Here is a 20,088-nt window from a genome sequence, read left to right on the forward strand (position 1 = left end):
AAATGCTTCCTGTCAAAAAAGCTGCCTATATTTTTCTTAGTTGTCCATTTTCTGTGGTATTGAAGAGTGCCAAGATAGTGATTTTAAAAAGGTCAAGCAACTGAGAAGGCATTTCTGAGTAGAGATACATACTTCTAAGAATGAAATATTCCAAGGAAAGTACTTAAAAGCTGGTAGATATTAGCAGATGATTGTATTAACCACATAACTTGAGCTACCACTTCATTCAGTCTTGTGTTGTCACTTTTAAGGAAGAAAATGAAGGCTCGTGCTCCCCCACCTCCTGGGAAGCCTGCTTCCCCGAATGTGCACAGTGAGCAGAAACTGCCCCGAGATGTGTCCCCTGGTCCCCAGCAGAACCTGCTCACGATGAAGGAGCAGCTGCAGAAAAGTATGGTGGACATCACCGTGGTGCTGCCCAGTGGGATGGAGAAGAAGAGCACAGTCAATGGCAGGTAGGAGTCTGAGTGCTTCAGGGAAGGATCACTGCCCTCAGTTTGTAGCTCTGAAGAGAACTGAAGAGTGGATCCTGGTGTATTGTACTTCTTCATATGTCAGGTCATGTCAGGTCCTGGTGTGTGGCGTGTAAGCCTGGGCTCTAGATGACAACCTGAAGTATGGTCCTTGGAATAGCTGTACTGACTGGCCCTCATGTCTTGCCCATGAGAGACAGGACTGCACAGTCACTACTGCTAGAAAAAGGTAAGTGCACAGGCTCATGAACAACTCCAAAGAAGGGGCCAGCCTCCATTCTAGCCATATATGTGGTGCCAAAGTCATAGAGCCAGCAGGGAAGCTTCTGAATGAACCATTCAAGTACCCACTCCCAGAATGACCCAAGGAAGTATAAATACAGTTGGTAATTTTTCAAGTGAAAATAATTCAAGTTTAAATGAAGGCATAAAATCCCATCCATGGATTTTAAATTTAAGGGAATCAGTTTCAGACCCTTGACTTCCACCTGCATTCTCTTAGATCTAATCTATTTTGTAATAACTGAGTCAGCAGGGTGAGACAATAAGCCATTGAAGGGTCCAATAGATAAGTTAGGGTTAGTCTGGTTCCTACTGAGGCAACTCCTATTTCCCTCCTCTCTGGAGTTTGGGATAAGAAATTCAGCTGTCCCCATGCTCTCAGTATGCACCTGAAAAGGTAAGCACCCTCCCAGGAGGAGTGCAGAAGGCACCATGAAATATTGTCAGAGAGTAAAGGCTTGCATTACCAATAGAATTTATAATTTTATATTTGGTATTTATTAAAACATCATAATTATGTTGTTTGATGTGTTTTGTACTATTACAGTTACTACCTCTGACTTCTTTCACTCATTTTGCTCTCTCCCCTACCACAACTCTGGCATCTGCCTCTCTATTCTCCGTATCTGTGAATCAGTGCACTAATCTTTTTTTCTTCTTTTTAGAATCCACGTGTAAGTAAGATCATATGATATTTGTGTTTCTGTATTTGACTTATGTCACTTAGCATAACACCATCAAGGTCTAGCCATGTTGTTGCAAATGGCAAGATTTCCTTCTCATTTATGGCTGAATAGAGTTGTGTTGTATAGCTAGCTGTACCACATTTTCTTTATCCACTTATCCATCATTGGATGCAAAGGTTGTTTCTATGTCTTGACTATTTAAAATAATGCTTCAGGAGAGCTGGACAGCCCCCAGCATCCATCACCAGTCATGAAAACCCAATCTCCAGCTGCCAGCTGTGTCAGGAAGAGGTAGGGCGCTCCCAGCCTCCAGTTGTCAATCTGCCACTTCAGCCTCCTGCCACCAGCCGAAAGAGTCCTGCCTTCATTCATCGGGTGCATGAGTGAGAGTGAGGCAGCTCCTGGCGCCCAGTAGCCAGCTAGAGAGCCCAGCCTAAAGCTACCAGCCATTAGCCACCAACTCATGTACTAGAGCCATGATCTTTCTGACCTCCAGTTACCAGCTGCAGAAGCCTGACCTTTAGCTAGGAGAGCACTGCTACTTCTTGCCTCTAGCACCAGCAATGGCAGCCCAGATGCCAGCTAGAGAGCTAATGACAGGGCCTGGATTCTGCGGGTTGCTACTCTTGGAACAGCGAAACAGAGTGACACAGGTCTGAGAAATCGTCCTTTAGGTAGCAATGGGGTTGATTATCGTTTGGACAGCAGAGACCAGTGCAGACTTAAACATGTTGTATACTGAAGAGTTTCACATTACATTGAACAGGTAGATAGAAGAACTGAGGCTTGTGGTCTGGAGAGGGCGACAGTAGCAGGGGTGTTGATGTAGCCATGGAACTTGGGAAGGAGGGGGCAGAGGTTATTTAGAGGCACATGCCCATGAGGGAGGGGAAAGCCTTGTGGAGGGGCTGGGGTGCTGCACACAGGCTGGGTTCCAGTAGAGATAATAGAACACACATTCTGATCTGCACTCCTCCTTTCCACCTCCTGGGAGGGTGCTTACCTTGCCAGGCACATACTGAGAGCATAGGACAGCTGAAGTTCTCATCCCAAACTCCAGAGCAGAGTTTGTCTCAATAGAAACCAGACTAACCCTAACTGATCCTTACTAATGTTTGGACCCTTCAATGGCTTTTTATTCACCCTGCTGACTCAGTCATTACAAAACAGATCCCAGTACATATAAAACCCATCAAAAGCAAAATAAAAATAAACAAATCCATATTACCACTTGCAGAAAAAGTGAACTATTTTAACCTTTTAAGCAACTGATGAAGTTATTAAAAATGATAGTAAAATAGGGAGACCCCAAATAGTACAAAATGGGCAGACAAAAACAAAATACAACATAGGCAAATACAAGACTTCAGGAGAGCATAACATCACAAGATGAGAACAACGCTCCAAAATCCAAACACAAAAACATGGAAGACTATGTCTTCCTATCAGATAGACTGCTCAGAGCTGCTATATTAAAAAAAGAGAGATAGAAGAAAAACTTAGAAAGCAAGTGAAAGAAGTACAAGAGAATTCAGAAAAAAAAAAGCAAAGAAATACAACAAAATTGAGGAAAATACATTAATGAACTCAGAAATAAAATCAACAAACAGAATATGGAAATTGAAAATTTAAACAAGAGATAAATTCAGGAACCAAAGAGTGCAATAAATGAGACCAAGAACTCTTGAAAAAACTATGGGAGTAGAAGTAGAATAGATCAAATGGAGGGTTAAACTAATCTCAAAGATAGTAATGCACTTAGAACCCAGGTAGAAAAAAAGAAACAACATGTTTTAAAAAACAGACAATTCGAGAACTATCCAACACCATTTAGAAAGTCAGCATAAGAATAATGGTTATTCCAGAGGGGAAGGAGGGAGTATAATAGAGAATTGTGTCTGAGAATTCCTCTGAGAGGATTTTTAGAGCAGAGAAAATACTCTATATACTGTAACAGTTGATATATATCATACATTTGTTCAGACACATAGAATGAGTGAATTCTAATATAAACTACAGACTTCAGTGACAACGCCATGTCAGTGTAGGTTCATGGACAGTGACACAAGCCCCATTATGTTGCTGTTGGTAACATGGGAGGCATGTGTGTGTAGGGACAGAGGGTGCATAGGAAAACTCTAAACCTTCCCCTCAATTGTACTATGAACCTGAAACTTCTCCAAAAATATAAAGTCTTTAAATAAAATATTATTTAAGTGAAAATACAAATAAAACTAAGGTTTTTAAAAACAATAAATGAATGTAGCAAAGGTTAGAAAATCAATATACAAAACCCCATAGCCTTTTTTTTTAATACAAACAATAAATAAGAAGCCAAAGAAATTAAGAAAATAATTCATTTTATAGTTGCTTTAAAGAAAATTATGTGTCTTGGAGTCAGTCTAACAAAGTACGTAAAAGACCTATGCAAAGGGAAATAAGATATTTTTAAAGGACTTAGATATAAACATAAGGAGATGGATGGCTGCTGTACTCATGGATGGGGAGAATCAATATAATAAAAATATGCTGCATAGAGTGATATAAAAATTAATGAAATACCCATCAAAATATGACAATATTTTTCAAAGAAACTAACCAAAAATAGTGCAATTTATATGGAAACACAAAAGGCCTCAAATTGCAAAAGCTACTCTATAGGAAAAAAAGGAGAAAAAGGATATTTTACATTACCTGATTTCAAATTTTGCTATAAAGCAACAGTATCAGAAACAACATGACTTGGTACAAAAACAGATACAGGGGGCCTCCCCAGTGGCGCAGCAGTTGAGCGCTGTGTTGCGAAGCTGCCCGCAGCCTCTGCAGCACCAGTTCGATCCCTGGCCACCAGGTGAGGGTCCCACATGGCGTGCAGACCTCTCCTGCCGCCCCCGCTGCTCCCCTCAGCAGTGTACTTCGGTCCTTCTGCCTGCTCTGCTCCCCGCTCTGACTCTGGTGAATTCTCTTGCCCTCCCGCGCTTCTGACTATACCCAGTGCTTGTATAAATAAATTAATTAATTAATTAAAAAAAAAAAAAACAGATACAGGGACCAATGGAAAAGAATTGCAAGCCCAGAAATAAATTCACACATGTGCCAACACTTAATCCATGTTAAAGCATCCATGACCATACAATGGGGAAAGTGCAGTCTATTTGATAAATAGTGCTTGAAAAATTGAGTACCACACATGAAAGAATGAAGTGGGACTACTGACTAACACCATACACAGAAATAAACTCCAGAAAGATTAAAGATTTAGATGTAAGGCCTGCAACAATACATAGAAGGAAACACATGGTGACATATTCCTTGGTATTAACTACAAAGTTATTTTTGTGACTCAAAACCTATATCAAGCAAAAGAAAACAAAAGATGTTAGATACCTTACTGAATAAGAGAAAATATTCACACAACATATAACTAATAAGGGATTAATATCCACAATATATAAATACCTCAAAAAATTCAATAAAAAACCCAGTAACCCAATTAACAAGGGGGTGGCAGATATAAGCAGATTATTCACCAAATATCATATCCAGAAAGCCAAAAGCCATGAAAAAATGTTTATTGTCACTTCTAACAACAGAGATGTTGATTAAAACTGCAATGAGATACCATATGACTCATATGAGAAAGACTCCTAACAAGTATTGGAGAGAATGTGGAGAGAAAGGAATCCTGTTACACTATTAATGGTAATGTGAACTGGTACAACCATTATGGAAAGCAATCTGGATTTACTTTCAAGTGGAAATGCCATAAAACCTGGCAATTCAAGTCTTAGATATATATCCATTAATATGAAACCATCAACCAAAAAATTTATGTTCTAGAATATTCATATGTTTTACAATGGCTAGAACACAGAAGCAGTGTAAATGTCAATTGATGGAAGATCAGATCAAGATCACATAAGAAAGGATGAAATGAAGTCATTTTCAACAAAATGGAAGGAATTTGAGATAACTATGATAAAGTAAATCAGAATGATGAAAAAATACTGGAAAGTTATAGCACAGACAATTCAATAATATAAGAGCACCTTCAAAAACTAGAGGACATTAGTAAACATCCTGAGGGCTCTGAAGTTAAGAGAGAGGGACAAGGGGACACAAGGGTAAGTGGTGGGGGGAAAAGGAGAAGCAACTAGGGTATGTTGAATGGAACAGTGAAAAAATTTAATTGAAAAACTCTGCACATTATTTTTTCTACTGTTTAAACATGGGGCTATGTAGTACTAGAGAGTTTGGAATCCACAAACAGTGTCAAAAACCAAGTTTGCAAGATTCTGAGCCATTCAGAACACAAAAGTGAAGTATGTAGCTTAGTACATTATGTCATGCAGACTGTAGAAATATATATATTTATATGTATATACACACATATAGCTTTTTATCTGTTAATCAAACCTCAATGAAATGTTTTGTCATGCAACTGAAAGTTGCACTAAAATTATAAAAACAGAAATTTAGGAACACAACATATTCACTGATAAAACTTCACACATCTGTTAAAACAGTTTTTTAAACTATAATAACATGGCACACTTCTTAAGCTATAAAGTTAAATGCAGAAAGTATACAGAGAACAAAAATCACTCTATAAAACCAAAATGGGAATTCTTGCAACTTGAACATCTCTTGCCTGCATCCTGGAAACGATGTCAGACTGGGTTTCCATGAACCATGCAGACTGGGTTTCCATGAACCATGAGGCTGCTAGCCAAGTCATGGGCTTGATTCCAGTGTAGATATTACTTCTTATACTAGAGCTCTTATTTTGGTAGAAGAGCTACAAAGGAGAGCCCCTGAGGGGCACTTGCTTCCACTCTGGAAGCACCACTTTGAAAAACAGTTTGGTATCACCTTCTAGGGTTAAAGATGCATTGCACAACTCAACAGCTCTAATCCTTGTAATATACCAAGGTCTGGAGCAATATTTCTCAATTTTTTGTCCACATTTCCCATAAAATAATTTTATTTTATATTAATTATATTTGTTTTTTATTGAGATAACACTGGTTAACAACACTGTATATGATTCAGAGACACAGATTCACACCCTTTTGAATACACTATCTTACCCAGCAACCGCCAAAGCACCCATAATGCTCCATGATAGTGTGGCCCCAAAGCATCTTTCTCTCTCCCATCTGTCTCTGTGTACCTTCAGTATTTGGAGAATGGAAGGGTTAGCACAGTCTCTTCATGACCGTCTACCTCTCTGTCGTGATTATAAAAACAACCAGCTAAGGAAGAAATAAGACCAGTTTTTTTTCTTATTGAAGCCCCTGATTCATGTGCAAACATTTTTTGAAGCCTCTACATATTTGGAAAGCAGTGTTTTTTTTTAAAGAAAGTAGAAAACTTACACTCACTTTTTAAGTTAGAAATAGGTGGGCACTGACAGTGGGCAGATTGTAAAAATATATATTGATAGAGGTTTGAACCTCTAACCACTGGAGCAAATAGAAAGATGTAAACATCTACAAGTAAACATAAGTTGGAAAAAAAATACACACCATAACAAATGCTAAAAGATACATTTCAAACCCCCCCCCCCTTTATATTAGGAGCACTTAACAGATGTATTTGGGGACAAAGAGGTCAAAAATGTGGAAGAGATGGCTATTATAAGGAACAGTGGAAGAGAAAACCTGAGAGATCTGCCTCCTAAATCCTTTCCACCACTGTTCTCTTGGTATTGGTTTTAGTTAATCAGTCTTCTTTACCACTTAACTACCTTTTATTCTTCCATCGAACTGGCATGAGAGAGAGAGAGAGAGAATGTGGCAGGATGGCCTTTGGCCATGTGTGTCAGGCTGCTCTGCTCTGACCCAGGTAAAACAAACTTACTAATTTAACTAGAAATATAATTATTTTCCCAGCTCCTATGCTTTTGCTCTTTCAGCAATGTAGTTGTTAGTGTTGAATGTTAAGATATTGTTGTACAATCATGCATAAAGAGTTAAGGAGCTGTTGTCTCTTTTCATTAGCACAGTCAGTTTGCTCCCTCATTCACTGGTTCATTGGGTCTGTACTTCCCTAGTTAAACAGAAAGTACAGAAATTCCTGATAACCTTGATTTGCTTTCTTTTTCTATACCAGCCATGCAATGATGGACCTACTGGTTGAACTTTGCCTTCAGAACCACTTGAATCCATCTCACCATACCCTTGAGATCTGGTCTTCAGAAACTGAACAACCTTTGAGTTTTAAGCCAAATACTTTAGTTGGGATGCTGGATGTGCACACTGCATTTCTGAAAGAAAAAGTTCCCGAAGAGAAGATGAAGACCAGCCTACCTAAGGTGCCTGAGGTCAGTGCGATGGGGGCCTTTTGTCATCTAAGAAGAGAGGCAAGAGCCCTGTGGCTCAGGTGCTATAGGTGGTAAGGAGAGGGCTGTTGGAGCTCCCCTTATCTGAGTAATAAATGCATAGGGCTGTGCTTGAGGTTTCTGCTGTTGCCCATGCTACCCTATTGGAGTAGATATATAGGTTACAGGTTAGGAGCTGTCCTTCTAACTATCAGGACATTTAGAAGATTTGAACATTAAGGGGTGGGGGGAGTGGGAGGAGAAATGAGGAGAGGGGAGGGACAATTTCCCTTCTGAAAAACTGAATTCAGAAAATTTTACTCTAAACAATTGGAGAATATCTTAATCATACACATAGGTTTATTTCACAGGCTTTTGATTATTGTTTAAAATAAAAAGTTAGGGCCTCCCCGGTGGCGCAGCGGTTGAGCGCTGGGTTGCGAGGCTGCCCGCGGCCTCTGCAGCGCTGGTTCGATCCCTGGCTGCTCCCCGGCCACCGGGCGAGGGTCCCACATGGCGCGCAGACCTCTCCTGCCGCCCGCTGCTCCCCTCAGCAGTGTACTTCGGTCCTTCTGCCTGCTCTGCTCCCCGCTCTGGCTCTGGTGAATTCTGTCACCCTCCCGCGCTTCTGACTGTACCCAGTGCATGTATAAACAAAACAAACAAATAAATAAATAAATAAAAATGCCTCTATTAAAATAAAATAAAATAAAAAGTTAAGTATCTTTTTATTGTACATTTTAACAAGTCTCTGATATGGCTCTTTTAATTCCAAATAAAAGTAAAAGCATTCTTTAGACTCTTGTATTATCTATTAAATTTACATGCATTTAAAAATGGCAAAGCCTTCCCCGGTGGTACAGACGGTTGATCTCAGTGCTGTGAAGCTGTCTGCAGCCTCTGCAGTGCTGGTTCAATCCCCGCCGGCTGTGGAGATAACCCACATGGCAAGCAGACCTCTCCTGTCTCTTCCGCTGCTTCCCTCAGCAGTGTATTTTGGTCATTCTGCCTGTTCTGTTCCCCACTCTGTCTCTGGTGAATCCTCTCACCCTCTCACACATCTGCCTATACCCCACTTTTGGTATAAATAAATAAATCTTTTAAAAAAAAGAAATCTTAAAAATAAATAAAAATAAAAATGGCAATTTGGCCATTAGTCCATTTCCTGTGAATTTTTAGGTTTAGGTGCTTAGTAAGTTTTAATTGGTGCTATTTGCATCCTGAAAGAGCTTTCCCTAATTCTTCAACGAAATCAGTGTTCAAGGAAGAGAAATCCTGTTGGTAGGCTGTGCCTTCTCTGACCGTACTGGCCCCCAGGGGCAGGAGAACCCAGAGTTATGCATGAGTCTGGCTTGAGAAGCATGGAATAGGGGTGTGGGTTCCATTTTCCTCCTACAATTCGTCAGACCCTACTCTCAAACTGCAAAGTCTGCTTCATCTGCTCTTTTATTCATGTCCACTCTGTCCTCTTGTTTCTCAGAACACAGTGAGTAACCAGAAACCAAATAAAAGCTGAAGTGCATGAAATTTTGCATATTAATCTTCTTATGTGCCATTTTATCTGTAGTCATTTGGAATAAGTTTTAGTCACATTGGCTATTTTTCTTTCTGATTATCATGTCCATTGTTATGTCAGTTATTTTTTTATGTCCATTGGATGTCTGTGTATTTTTCTCACTTAAAATGTTTTATGTATAATGTGTATATATATACATATGTATATACACTCTATGTATTTCAATAGATATTAATATATGTATATGGATATTTTGGCTTCTTAAACAATATTTTAATTTGTTTTATGAGGGCCTTTTTTATTTTTTTAATAATAAATTTTATTTTTATATTCCCCATACAATTGCAGCCCCCCCATTCTGACCCCAATCCCTCCCCTCCCACCCCCGCCCTCCTAAAAGTGTCTCTGGTTCGTAGTTTTTTGTTGATTTTGATTTTCACTTTCTTATAGTTATTCTTTTTCCTGGTCCCTTATTTAAGTTTTCTAGATTCCTGCTATGAGTGAGACCATCCGGTATTTTTCTTTTTCTTTTTGGCTTATTTCGCTGAGCATGATCCCTTCCAGTGCCATCCATGTTGCTGCAAATTGCATGTGTTTACCTTTTTTGAATGCTGAGTAATATTCCATGGTATATATGTACCACATCTCCTTGATCCAGTGATCTATTTTTGGGCATTTGGGTTGTTTCCAAAGCTTAGCTATTGTAAACAGTGCTGTTAGATTTATTCCCTAATATTTGATTTTTTTTGTTTCAATAAAAAAGGGATGGTTTTTTTGATTTCTTCTTCTTCAGATTTATTGTTTGTGTATAGGAAGGCTACTGACTTTTGTGTATTGATTTTGTATCCTGCCACTTTACTGAAGTGATTGATGAGTTGAATTAGTTTTTCTGTGGACTTTTTGGGGTTCTCTATGTATATTATCATATCATCTGCAAATAGTGATAGTTTGACTTCTTCTTTTCCTATTTGGATTCCTTGGATGTCTTTCTCTTGTCTTATTGCTCTGGCTAGGACTCCCAGTATTATATTGAAAAGCAGTGGTGAGAGTGGACATCCTTGTCTTGTTCCAGATCTTAATGGAATTGCTTTCAGCTTTTCACCATTGAGAATGATACTGGCTGTTGGCTTGTCATAGATGGCCTTTATGATGTTGAGGTATGTTCCTTGTATCCCAAGAATTTCAAGGGCTTTTATCATGAATGGGTGTTGCACTTTGTCAAAAGCTTTCTCAGCATCTATTGATATTATCATATGGTTTTTATATTTCTTTTTGTTGATGTGTTGGATAACGTTGATTGATTTTCGGATGTTAAACCATCCTTGTGTCCCTGGAATGAATCCTACTTGGTCGTGGTGAATTATCTTATGGATACATTGTTGGATTCTGATAGCTAAAATTTTATTGAGGATTTTTGCATCAGTGTTCATTAGCGAGATTGGCCTGTAGTTTTCCTTTTTTGTGTTGTCCTTGTTCGGTTTTGGTATTAGTGTAATGTTGGCTTCATAGAACGTGTTTGGTATTGTCCCTTCCTTCTCAATTTTTTGGAAGAGTTTGTGAAGGATAGGCACTAATTCGTCTCTGAATGTTTGGTAGAATTCATTTGTAAATCCATCAGGTCCTGGGCTTTTGTTTTTGGGGAGGTTTTTGATTACCATTTCAATTTCGCTGCTTGTAATTGGTCTGTTTAGGTGTTCTATTTCTTCTTTATCTAGCTTTGGGTGATTGTAGAGTTGTAGGAATTTGTCCATCTCCTCTAGATTGTTAAACTTGTTTCCATATAACTGTTCATAGTAGTTACTGATTATTCTTTTGATTTCTGCTGTGTCCGTTGTGATTTCTCCTCTTTCATTGATGATCCTGTTTATTTGTGCTTTCTCCCTTTTTTCCTTTGTGAGCCTGGCTAGGGGTTTGTCTATTTTATTGATTTTTTCAAAGAACCAGCTCTTGGTTTCATTGATCTTTTGGATTGTTTTTTTAGTTTCAATTTCATTTATTTCTGCTTTGGTTTTTATTATTTCTTTTCTTCTACTGGATTTGGGGTTTTTTTATTGTTCTTTTTCTAGATATTTGAGCTTTGAGATTAGGTTGTTTCTTTGAGTTCTTTCTTGTTTCTTGATGTGAGCTTCTATTGCTATATATTTTCCTCTTATTACTGCTTTTGCTGCATCCCATACATTTAGGATATTGGTGTCCTCCTTGTCGTTCAATTCAAAGAATTTTTTAATTTCTTCTTTGATCTCCTCATTAGTCCAGTGGTCTTTCAGTAGTGTGGTTTTTAATCTCCATGAGGTAGGAAAGTTCCTTGCCTTCTTTTTAATGGTTTATTTCTAGTTTGATGCCTTCATGATCAGAAAAGATGGTTGATATGATTTCAATCTTGGTGTATCTGTTGATGTTTGTCTTGTGCCCCAGTATGTGATCGATCCTGGAGAATGATCCGTGTGCGCTTGAGAAAAATGTGTACTCCATTTTTTTGGGGTTTAGTGTTCTGTAGATGTCTGTTAAGCCCAATTGCTCTAGGTCCTTATTTAGAGCTTTGGTTTCTTTACTTATTTTTTGTCTTGTTGATCCATCCATTGTTGATAGTGGTGTGTTGAAGTCTCCCACTACGTATGTGTTTTCTCTGATGTCTGTTTTCAGAGAGGACAACAGTTGTCTGATATATTTTGGTGCTCCTTCGTTTGGTGAGTATATGTTAATGAGTGTTATTTCTTCTTGAAGTATTGTCCCCTTGATCTTAATGTAGTGACCATTGGGGTCTCTTTTTATATTTTTGAGTTTGAAATCTGTTTTATCTGATATAAGTATAGCTGTTCCTGCTTTCTTTTTTGGTCCATTTGCTTGTAGGATTGTTTTCCATCCTTTAACTTTGAGCCTATTTTTATCTTTTGTAGCTAAATGTGTTTCCTGGAGACAGCAAAAGGTTGGGTTTTGTTTCTTAATCCAGGCTGCAACTCTGTGTCTTTTTATTGAAGAGTTTAGTCCATTTACATTTAGAGTTAATATTGATATGTTAGCATCTGTATTTGCCATTGTGTTTGTCTTTCCTTTGATTTTATTTATTTATTCTTTTAATAACTTTTTTTTTTTTTTGGCCTTCTTTCATTGTTATTCGTCCCTCTGAGGTTCTGGCTTTAGGACTCCTTGTAGTATTTTTTGGAGTGGGGGTTTAGTTGTAATGAAATTCCGGAGTTTCTGTTTGTCTGGGAAGGTCCATATTCTTTCTTCAAAGAGGAAGGAGAGCTTTGCGGGATAGAGAATTCTTGGTTGGCATCTGTTTTCTTGGAGTCTGTTGACTATGTCCCTCCACTCTCTCCTTGCCCATAGTGTTTCTTCAGAGAAGTCTGATGTCAGCCTGATTGGCTTTCCTTTGAATGTTATCTGTTTCTTCCCTCTTGCCAGCTTCATTATTTTTTCCTTGTCCTGGATTCTTGGGAGCTTTACTATTATGTGTCTTGCTGTATTTTTCCTTTCGTCGTGGAAGTTTGGTGTTCTTCTTGCTTCTTGTATATCAATTTTCAGCTCCTTCTTCACATTTGGGAAGTTCTCTTCAATTATCTCTTTGAATATTTTCTCTGTTCCTACATCTCTCTCCTCTCCTTCTGGTATTCCTATAACTCTTATATTTCCTTTCCTCATGGAGTCAGATAGTTCCCGAAGTCTTTCTTCGTTCTTTTTCCTTCGTACTTCTCTTTCCTTTTCTGTTTTGGTTCTTTTTATTTCTGTGTCTTCAAGAGTACTTATTTGTTCTTCCATTTCATCTATTCTGCTTTCATTGCTTTTCCCAGAATTCTTTAGTTCTTCCATTAATTCTTTGATCTCCTGCATTTCTTTTACTTCCCTCTTTAGGGACTCAATTTCTTTCTTCAGACCATTGTTTTCCCTCTTTAGGGACTCAATTGCATTCTTCTGATCGTTGATTATTTTTCCCTTATCATTGTTTTCCTTTATGACTTCTGTCAGTTTTTTAATCACGGCAATTTTAAATTCTCTTTCTGGAAGGCTCAGAAGTTCTTCCAAGTTACTGTCGTTGCAATCGGGGGCTGGTTTTCTTTTTGTGGTGTGCTTTTTCCCTGGGGAGTTGCTAGGTTGCGTGTGGTTCTTCTCCTCCCTACTGTCTGTTTTCTAATTTGCTGTATGCGTTGGGACACTGGGTAGTTGGGACTGGCCGGCATCTTGGGTGAGCTTCTCTGCTCTCCTCTGGTTCCTCCAGGAGTCATCTGTCAGTTTCAAGCAGTCTTTACTGGAGAAAGGTCCCTGTTCTAAAATGCCGATGTGGGGACACACTCCCCTGTGCGCCTGGTCTGCCCCGGCGGTGGGTTCCTGCTCCCCCTCTGGGCTTGGACTGCAGGCCAGAGGGGGTCTGGCGTGGGCAAACTTCCCCCGCTCACCTCTGGCTCCTGAGGAAGCCTTCTGCAGGTAGTCTTTACTAAAGAAATGTCCCTGTTCTAAGATGGTGATGTGGGACACACTCCCTGCGCGTCCGGTCTCAGGCACACTCTTCTGCACGCCTGGTCTGCCCCGGCTGTGGGTGCTCGCTCCCCCTGTGGGCTCAGACTACTGGTTGGAAGGGGCCCTGCGTGGGCTAACTCCCCAGCTGGCCACTGGCTCCTCTAGGCACCTCTGCTGGCTTCAAGTCGCTAGGTGGCGCCAGAGATCTCTCCTGGAGCCCTTGGGGAGCTGATTTTCCACCCCGTCGGACAGGGAATAGAGTGGGAATGGTAGGGTACACCTCAACGGCTTTGGGGTGCTGTGTCTGCCTTGTGCCCCACCTTCGTGGGGAACCCACGCCCCTAATTTCGTGCCCCAGGTGTCAGTTCCAAAGCCCTCAGTTCCAGGACTCAGGCTGTAGCCCAGTTCAGTGGCGCAGGAATGGCGCCTTTTGAATCCCGCTCCCGTGCATGGGCGCCTGGTTCCTGCTCACTCAGTGAGGGCCTCTGCGCGTCTCCCCGCAAGCCTAGGTCGCAGGCGCAGGGACCTGGGCAGCTGTGATCTGGATCCGCGTTTGCTTTTCAACTGCACTGCTTTTCCGCGAGCAATCCCGATTCCTATCCGCACTTGGTTTTCTAGCACGCCGCTTTTCCGCGCAATCCTGATCCCGATCCGCGTCTGCTTTTCCAGCGCGCTGCTTTTCCTCGCAAGCTTACCGGGCGGCCTGGGTCTGTGTGCTGGTGCTGGTCTCCTCCTGGGCGGGGTCTCTCTTTAATGGCGCCCGGAGCTCACCTCCGTGGCGGATCCTGCAGGGTTCTCCACAGCTCCCGTTCACAGGGTGTGGTGGCTGAAATAGTTCCTTTCCACTCACAGTCCCGCTTGCTGCGTAGTTTGTTCTTGTTGGTCGTTTTAGTTTGTTGTTTTCCTCCTCTCTGCTGGTCGGAGAGTGCTGCCTCTGTGGGCGGGGTAGGGGAGCAGGGTTCTGCGCTTTCCTCCCTTCTGGTCCTCTTTTATGGCAACTTTCTTCTTCCTTCTGGCAGTTTGCTGGGGTCACCCGTTTATCTTCTGTGTCCCGGTTCTCACTGGGACCTGCCGCTTTTCCTCCCTATTAACTTTTTTTAATGGGAGATCTTACTCGCAGCGTCTCCTCGCTGCCATGTTGCTCCGCCCCCCTCCCTGACCATGATTTAAAAAAAAAAAAATGAGGGCCTTTTTAAAATAAATTTCCCCATGAAATAAGCAGAAAAATTAGGTCAAAATAAAGGGAACTTTGACTTAAACCATGTGTGAGGGTTTTTCTTTAAATTGAATTGTTCATAGTACTTCCAAATTAATTTCCTTCAGAAAATGTATTTAAGTGCCTGGTGTTCAAGTCTGGCTAGAATCCTTGAAAGACAGTGTATGTAAAGTGAGAGGCTACTTAAATTTCTATTCTCCTGTGTGCTTAGCAGTTTATTCATTAGTAAGAGAGATTCTAAGGTTCATTTATTATTCCACACAATTATAGCTCACCACAGTCATGCATCACTTAGCAATAGAAACATTTTCTGAGAAATGTGTTTCTAGGTGATTTCATTATTATGCCAAAGTCATAGAGAGATATTAAAAAAACAAAAAACAAAAAACATAGTACAGCCTTTGGGGACCAATGTCCTCTATGTGGTCAATCATTGAATGGAATGTCATTAAGTGATACATAACTGTTTAGTGTGGCATGACACACAAAATCTATGGAAGAAAGATTCAGGATACACAGAATCTTCCCATACTCAATTCTGGTATGAAAACAAAGCTGAAACCATGGTGGGAAGATGTCTTACAAAATTCTTTGTGACTGCTATGTTGTTCTAGAAATCTGTGCTTTTGATAGTGAATTACCTGCGAACACAAAAAGCTGTCATGCGTGTGAGCCCCAACGTGCCACTCCAGAGCATTCTCCCAGCCATCTGTGCAAAGTGCGAGGTCAGTCCTGAGCATGTGATCCTCCTGAGAGACAACGTCACCTGGGAGGAGCTGGAACTCTCCAAGTCCCTGAACGATCTGGGCATCAAGGAGCTCTACGCCTGGGACAATAAGCGAGGTGAGGAGTACCCTCAAAAGAATGACTGGACACCTCACTTCTCAGAGCTTCATGCTCTATACTGTATGATGGAGACTTACTGAATTTTCAGGCTACTTAAATTTTGTTCAAACCAAGATGAAATGAACATAAAATGAATTGTTTGTTCCCCTTGACTGTAATTATGCCTCCCCAATCTCTAAATATGTCCTCTATTCCTTTCTCATATAAGCCTTAATAAGAGAAATAAAAGCAGAGAAAAGTAAAAAGAAAATTGGAGCTGAAAGCTAAAAATAAAACTACCCTGAAACCACATATAAACAATATTCTCTTGGTTTTCCTTTGCAGTTGCCTTTAACTACTCCCATTACCAAACATTGCTCATAATTGTCCAGTCCCACATTCACTTCCCTTTCATCTTCCCAGTGGCAAAAATGTGTTTATTGGTTTTCTAAAATTCACCAAATTATAGTTTAGTTGGTCAATGCAACTCGTATGTTTCCTCACCATTAGTGCTAGAGGACATCTCACTCCTGGTGTGAATTTGGTACCAGTCTGAGGTCACAGAGACCTGGATGAGCAGGGCTGCCAGAGAGGCTTGTGTTGGGACAAACACTGATATGTGTGGAGGCAGATTTCCCTGATTGACCGCAAAGATGATTGTATTATATAACTGTCACTGAAAAAAAAAATCAATAGTCCTTGCCATTAGAATGATTAGAATGAACAGCATAAAAGTTTTTATTTCGATGAGCCTCTCTTGATATCTGTTGCCTTTTTTGTCTATTCTGCAAATATGGAATAGGTTGGGTTTTTGAACTCTATACAAGGTTTTCAACAGTATTTTTTTTCAAATTCTTCCAATAAAAATTTATTCTTATTACCAAATTTACTGTGAAATCTGTGATCATAGTGGAAATTCCTTTACCCCCAAAATCTCCTCCTGGAGATTCTGCACCTCAGGTCTTACTTGATTCTGGGCCCCACACAGGGTTTTGACCTCAAGAGTAACATATCTGATGTTTTATCCAATATGTTTTAATAATAAGTACAAAAAAATTTCTCATCTGCTCTGTGGGTCTGGATATAGCAGGTGTGACTGTCTGATTCTTTCAGTCCTGTTTAAATTTTCTGGAACTCTTTGGAAATAGAGGTTTTATTTGACAACCAAAAAAATAAATAAAAGAAGAAGAAAGAAAGAAAGAAAAAGAAATATTGACCCACATTATTTAAGTATGTGGAAGAAAAAGCCTTCTACAAATCAGTATTCCCATCAGATCTATGTATTGTATCTATCTGTTATGTCAGTCATCAGATAAATTTTGAAAGGAAAACATGGAACCTGTTACTGGGAAAGTTTTATCAAACTAACTTCCTTGTTAAGGATGGACTCGTGAAAGCAGCCAGTCAGTCACCTGGAGCTAGGAGCTAGGTGTTCAGTGGGGAAACCTCCTTAAGACTGGAGCCTGCTCTTTGGATCCCCACAGAGTGAGACACACAAGTGTACCCACTCTGGCTTTTCAAATTTGGACCCAACAGCACTTGGGGAAAGAACTGTGCTCCAGTCCCTAAGTCCTTCTCTCCATTGTCTCAGGACCCCCTTAAGAGGCCTAATCCCTGAAATCCCAGCAGCCTCCCCAGAAGATAAAGGAACCATTTGATATGGCAGACGAACCTTTTCCAGTCCCACATTCACTTCCCTTTCATCTGGACCATGCTGCACCCTGTCAACTGTGAAATAGTTGGTTTTCATCCCTGCCAAATGCCTCCATCCGTTCTGGTTGACTGTCAGATATTTGAGAAGTAAAGAGGACATTCTGCAGCAGGTTCCGGGAGCTCTCTCCTGTGCCCCATTTGGCTTATGTTCCTTCCCATGCCAGAAGCCTCTTGTGAAGGGGTGGGGGCCTCTGGCAAAATAGGTTGCTATGTAGAGTCCTTTCCTCTGGAATGCCTGTTGGTGAAGTTTGAAAAAAACAAAAACAAAACAGAAAACTTTACTGCCCCCTACTTCCATGGTGACACTTAGCAGCCTTGTAGCTATGAGGCTCTGAATAGTCAAGGCCAGGAATACGGTTCTACTTGGCATTTGGCCTGCTACTGCTTGGGCAAGCACAGCCCCATAGAAGGATTATGAAGAACTACGGCCTTGGCCACGTGTTGCTGTCCCTCACTTTCTTATTACCTGCCTTTTTCAGTTTTTCTCACCAAAACCCAGTCGGAACCTTCCTTGAGCCATCGAGGTAACATGAGCCAAGTGCTGCTCCCTTGCCCTGCCCTGTGCATGGCTCTGGGCCAGGGTGATGCATGAAGACTTCTATTCTATTTGCTGGACCTGAGGGAGGGGATGTGTGACTTAGGGTACCTCTAGAGGTGCCTGGTGGGGCTGAAATGAACTTGTGGTTTGGTTTATTGGCTTCTGCTTGGCTAGAAGAATATCCCTGTGTGCATTTGCTCTGTGGTTCTAATTGGTAAGGATTGAAGAAGGCCATTGCATAAAACAGGCCCTTTATGAACACAGAATTTCAGGGCAGAGTAGTAATGGTACCTATAGAAGAGGCACCATTTCTTACCTCTGCTTCTCCTTACCTGTGCTCACCTGTGTTTGTCTGCCTTCTACATCTATTCTGCCTGCTGTAGAATTTATGGCAGTGTGGATTTTGAAATTGAACATTTGCTGTCATAAACAATTACATAAAAGGTCCAGATTTTTAGTTTTATGATACCTATTTCTTATAAATTATGTGCATAACATGTGCATGCACACACAGACATGCACACACATACATTAAGATTTTAATGAATCTTTTGGACTGTACTCATATACATACAATCACACACTTATACACACTCACACATTCTCTCCAAAAGGTTCCTTGAAATTCCAATGAGCCCTATACAGAAGAAATTTCTGTCCATATTTTAAAAATTATTTAATAGAGTTTATTTATAGAAAAAAATTAATGAAAGAATATTTGGCATTGATCTGGACTCTCAGACTATGGGTGTGTTGTTTAACAGTGCTGCGGCCTGGGTCACCCTTCCTTTTCCTCATCTATTGTTTATCTACTCATACAGTACATGTGTTATAAATATACCCATTCTGACTTAAGAAGCACTATGTATGGGTAGTCCTTTTCAGCAGAAAATTCACATAATAAAGGCTTTGTCAGTTTTGAAGAATTTGATTTGGAACATAGACAAACCGCGAAGAGCAGAGGAGAATCAGAGGGCCATTGGTCTTATGATGGTGGCCACTACTTAGAACCTGTGCGTCCCGAGAGCGCTTGTCTGGTCTTCCTCTTGCAGTCACTTCCTTGGTGACTTTTTTCTCATACCTGAACAACACTTTCACTTTCCCATTCTGGAAAAATGAATGGTTTGGATTAGCTGGTCTTTAAGGGCTCCTATGTCTCCCTCCATCCCTCTGTCCCCCTCAGTCCATCTGTATCATTTCTCAAAACCATTTTAATGCTTCAAAATATTACATGCTGCCTATGCATTAAGCATTACTGCCCCTAAGCTTTCATTAATTTATGTTACATTAAATGAGAGTAAATCAAAGCAATAAATCTCATGCTCAGATTGCCATAATCTCAGCCTTGAGCCCCAGGTCCCATATGTAGTTCTTCAGACCTGACTGTGTGTCAGTGATCAATCCCACACTGGCTACAGGAGGGCACCTGGGAAGTTTTGGCTGCTTCAGATCCTGTGAGAAAACCAAATGCTCAAACGGCTACTTCTGCAATGTCTGCCAAGTCACAGTGTCCTCACAGTAGGCTGCTATTTGTCCAAAGATGCCAAAGCCTGAGCTCTAAAAATAGATCATTGCTTTGGGACCAACTTCGAGTCCATCCAAGGCACTGCTGCCTCCACCTTTTCACCATGGCTGTGTGGAAAGTGCTTCTTGATCACACAGTGCTGGTGCCAGGGCCTCCAGAGCCTTCAGTATTTTAGGGGTGGTGGCTAACCAGGTTTGCTATCAGGTAGAGAAGAAAGAGGCTGGATTCTCTGAAAGTTTTGTAACTTGGTCTTTGGTTCTTGGGGTTGATGTAGTAGCCTCTGTGCTAGAAGCATGTTTCCTCTTGTGTTTACCAGCCAGGTGCTGTGATGTCAGCACTTTGTAATATCTGTGTTTATACTGCACAATTCTGCAGAAAGCATTGGTTATCAGCACACACATTAATGCATGCTATAGTTTGCATAGAGCTTTACTCTGTAGTATAGTGTATCTTAACCTTTATAATCATGCTTAACTGAGGGTTTAACTAACTGTGGAGTCTGTGTACGAGTGTGCATGCCTGGGCACTTTCATCATG

At 40.6% G+C, this 20,088-nt stretch overlaps 1 protein-coding gene across 2 annotated transcripts in view; it reads left to right on the plus strand.

Moving 5' to 3' along the window:
• The window catches only part of LOC311180376 (protein cordon-bleu-like), a gene marked incomplete at both ends in the record, with an annotated part of 210,160 nt that overhangs the window by 101,115 nt on the left and 88,957 nt on the right, over positions 1–20,088 (plus strand). For both annotated transcript variants that reach the window (XM_084248123.1, XM_084248122.1), the window contains 3 exons: positions 252–455; positions 7,556–7,766; positions 15,565–15,793. In XM_084248123.1, coding sequence (XP_084104249.1) covers positions 252–455; positions 7,556–7,766; positions 15,565–15,793 — 644 coding nt within the window. Of the gene's footprint in view, positions 1–251; positions 456–7,555; positions 7,767–15,564; positions 15,794–20,088 lie in introns of those variants that run through there.

Source organism: Talpa europaea (assembly GCF_964194135.1).
Source record: "Talpa europaea genome assembly, chromosome: 11".
Lineage (NCBI taxonomy): Eukaryota > Metazoa > Chordata > Mammalia > Eulipotyphla > Talpidae > Talpa > Talpa europaea.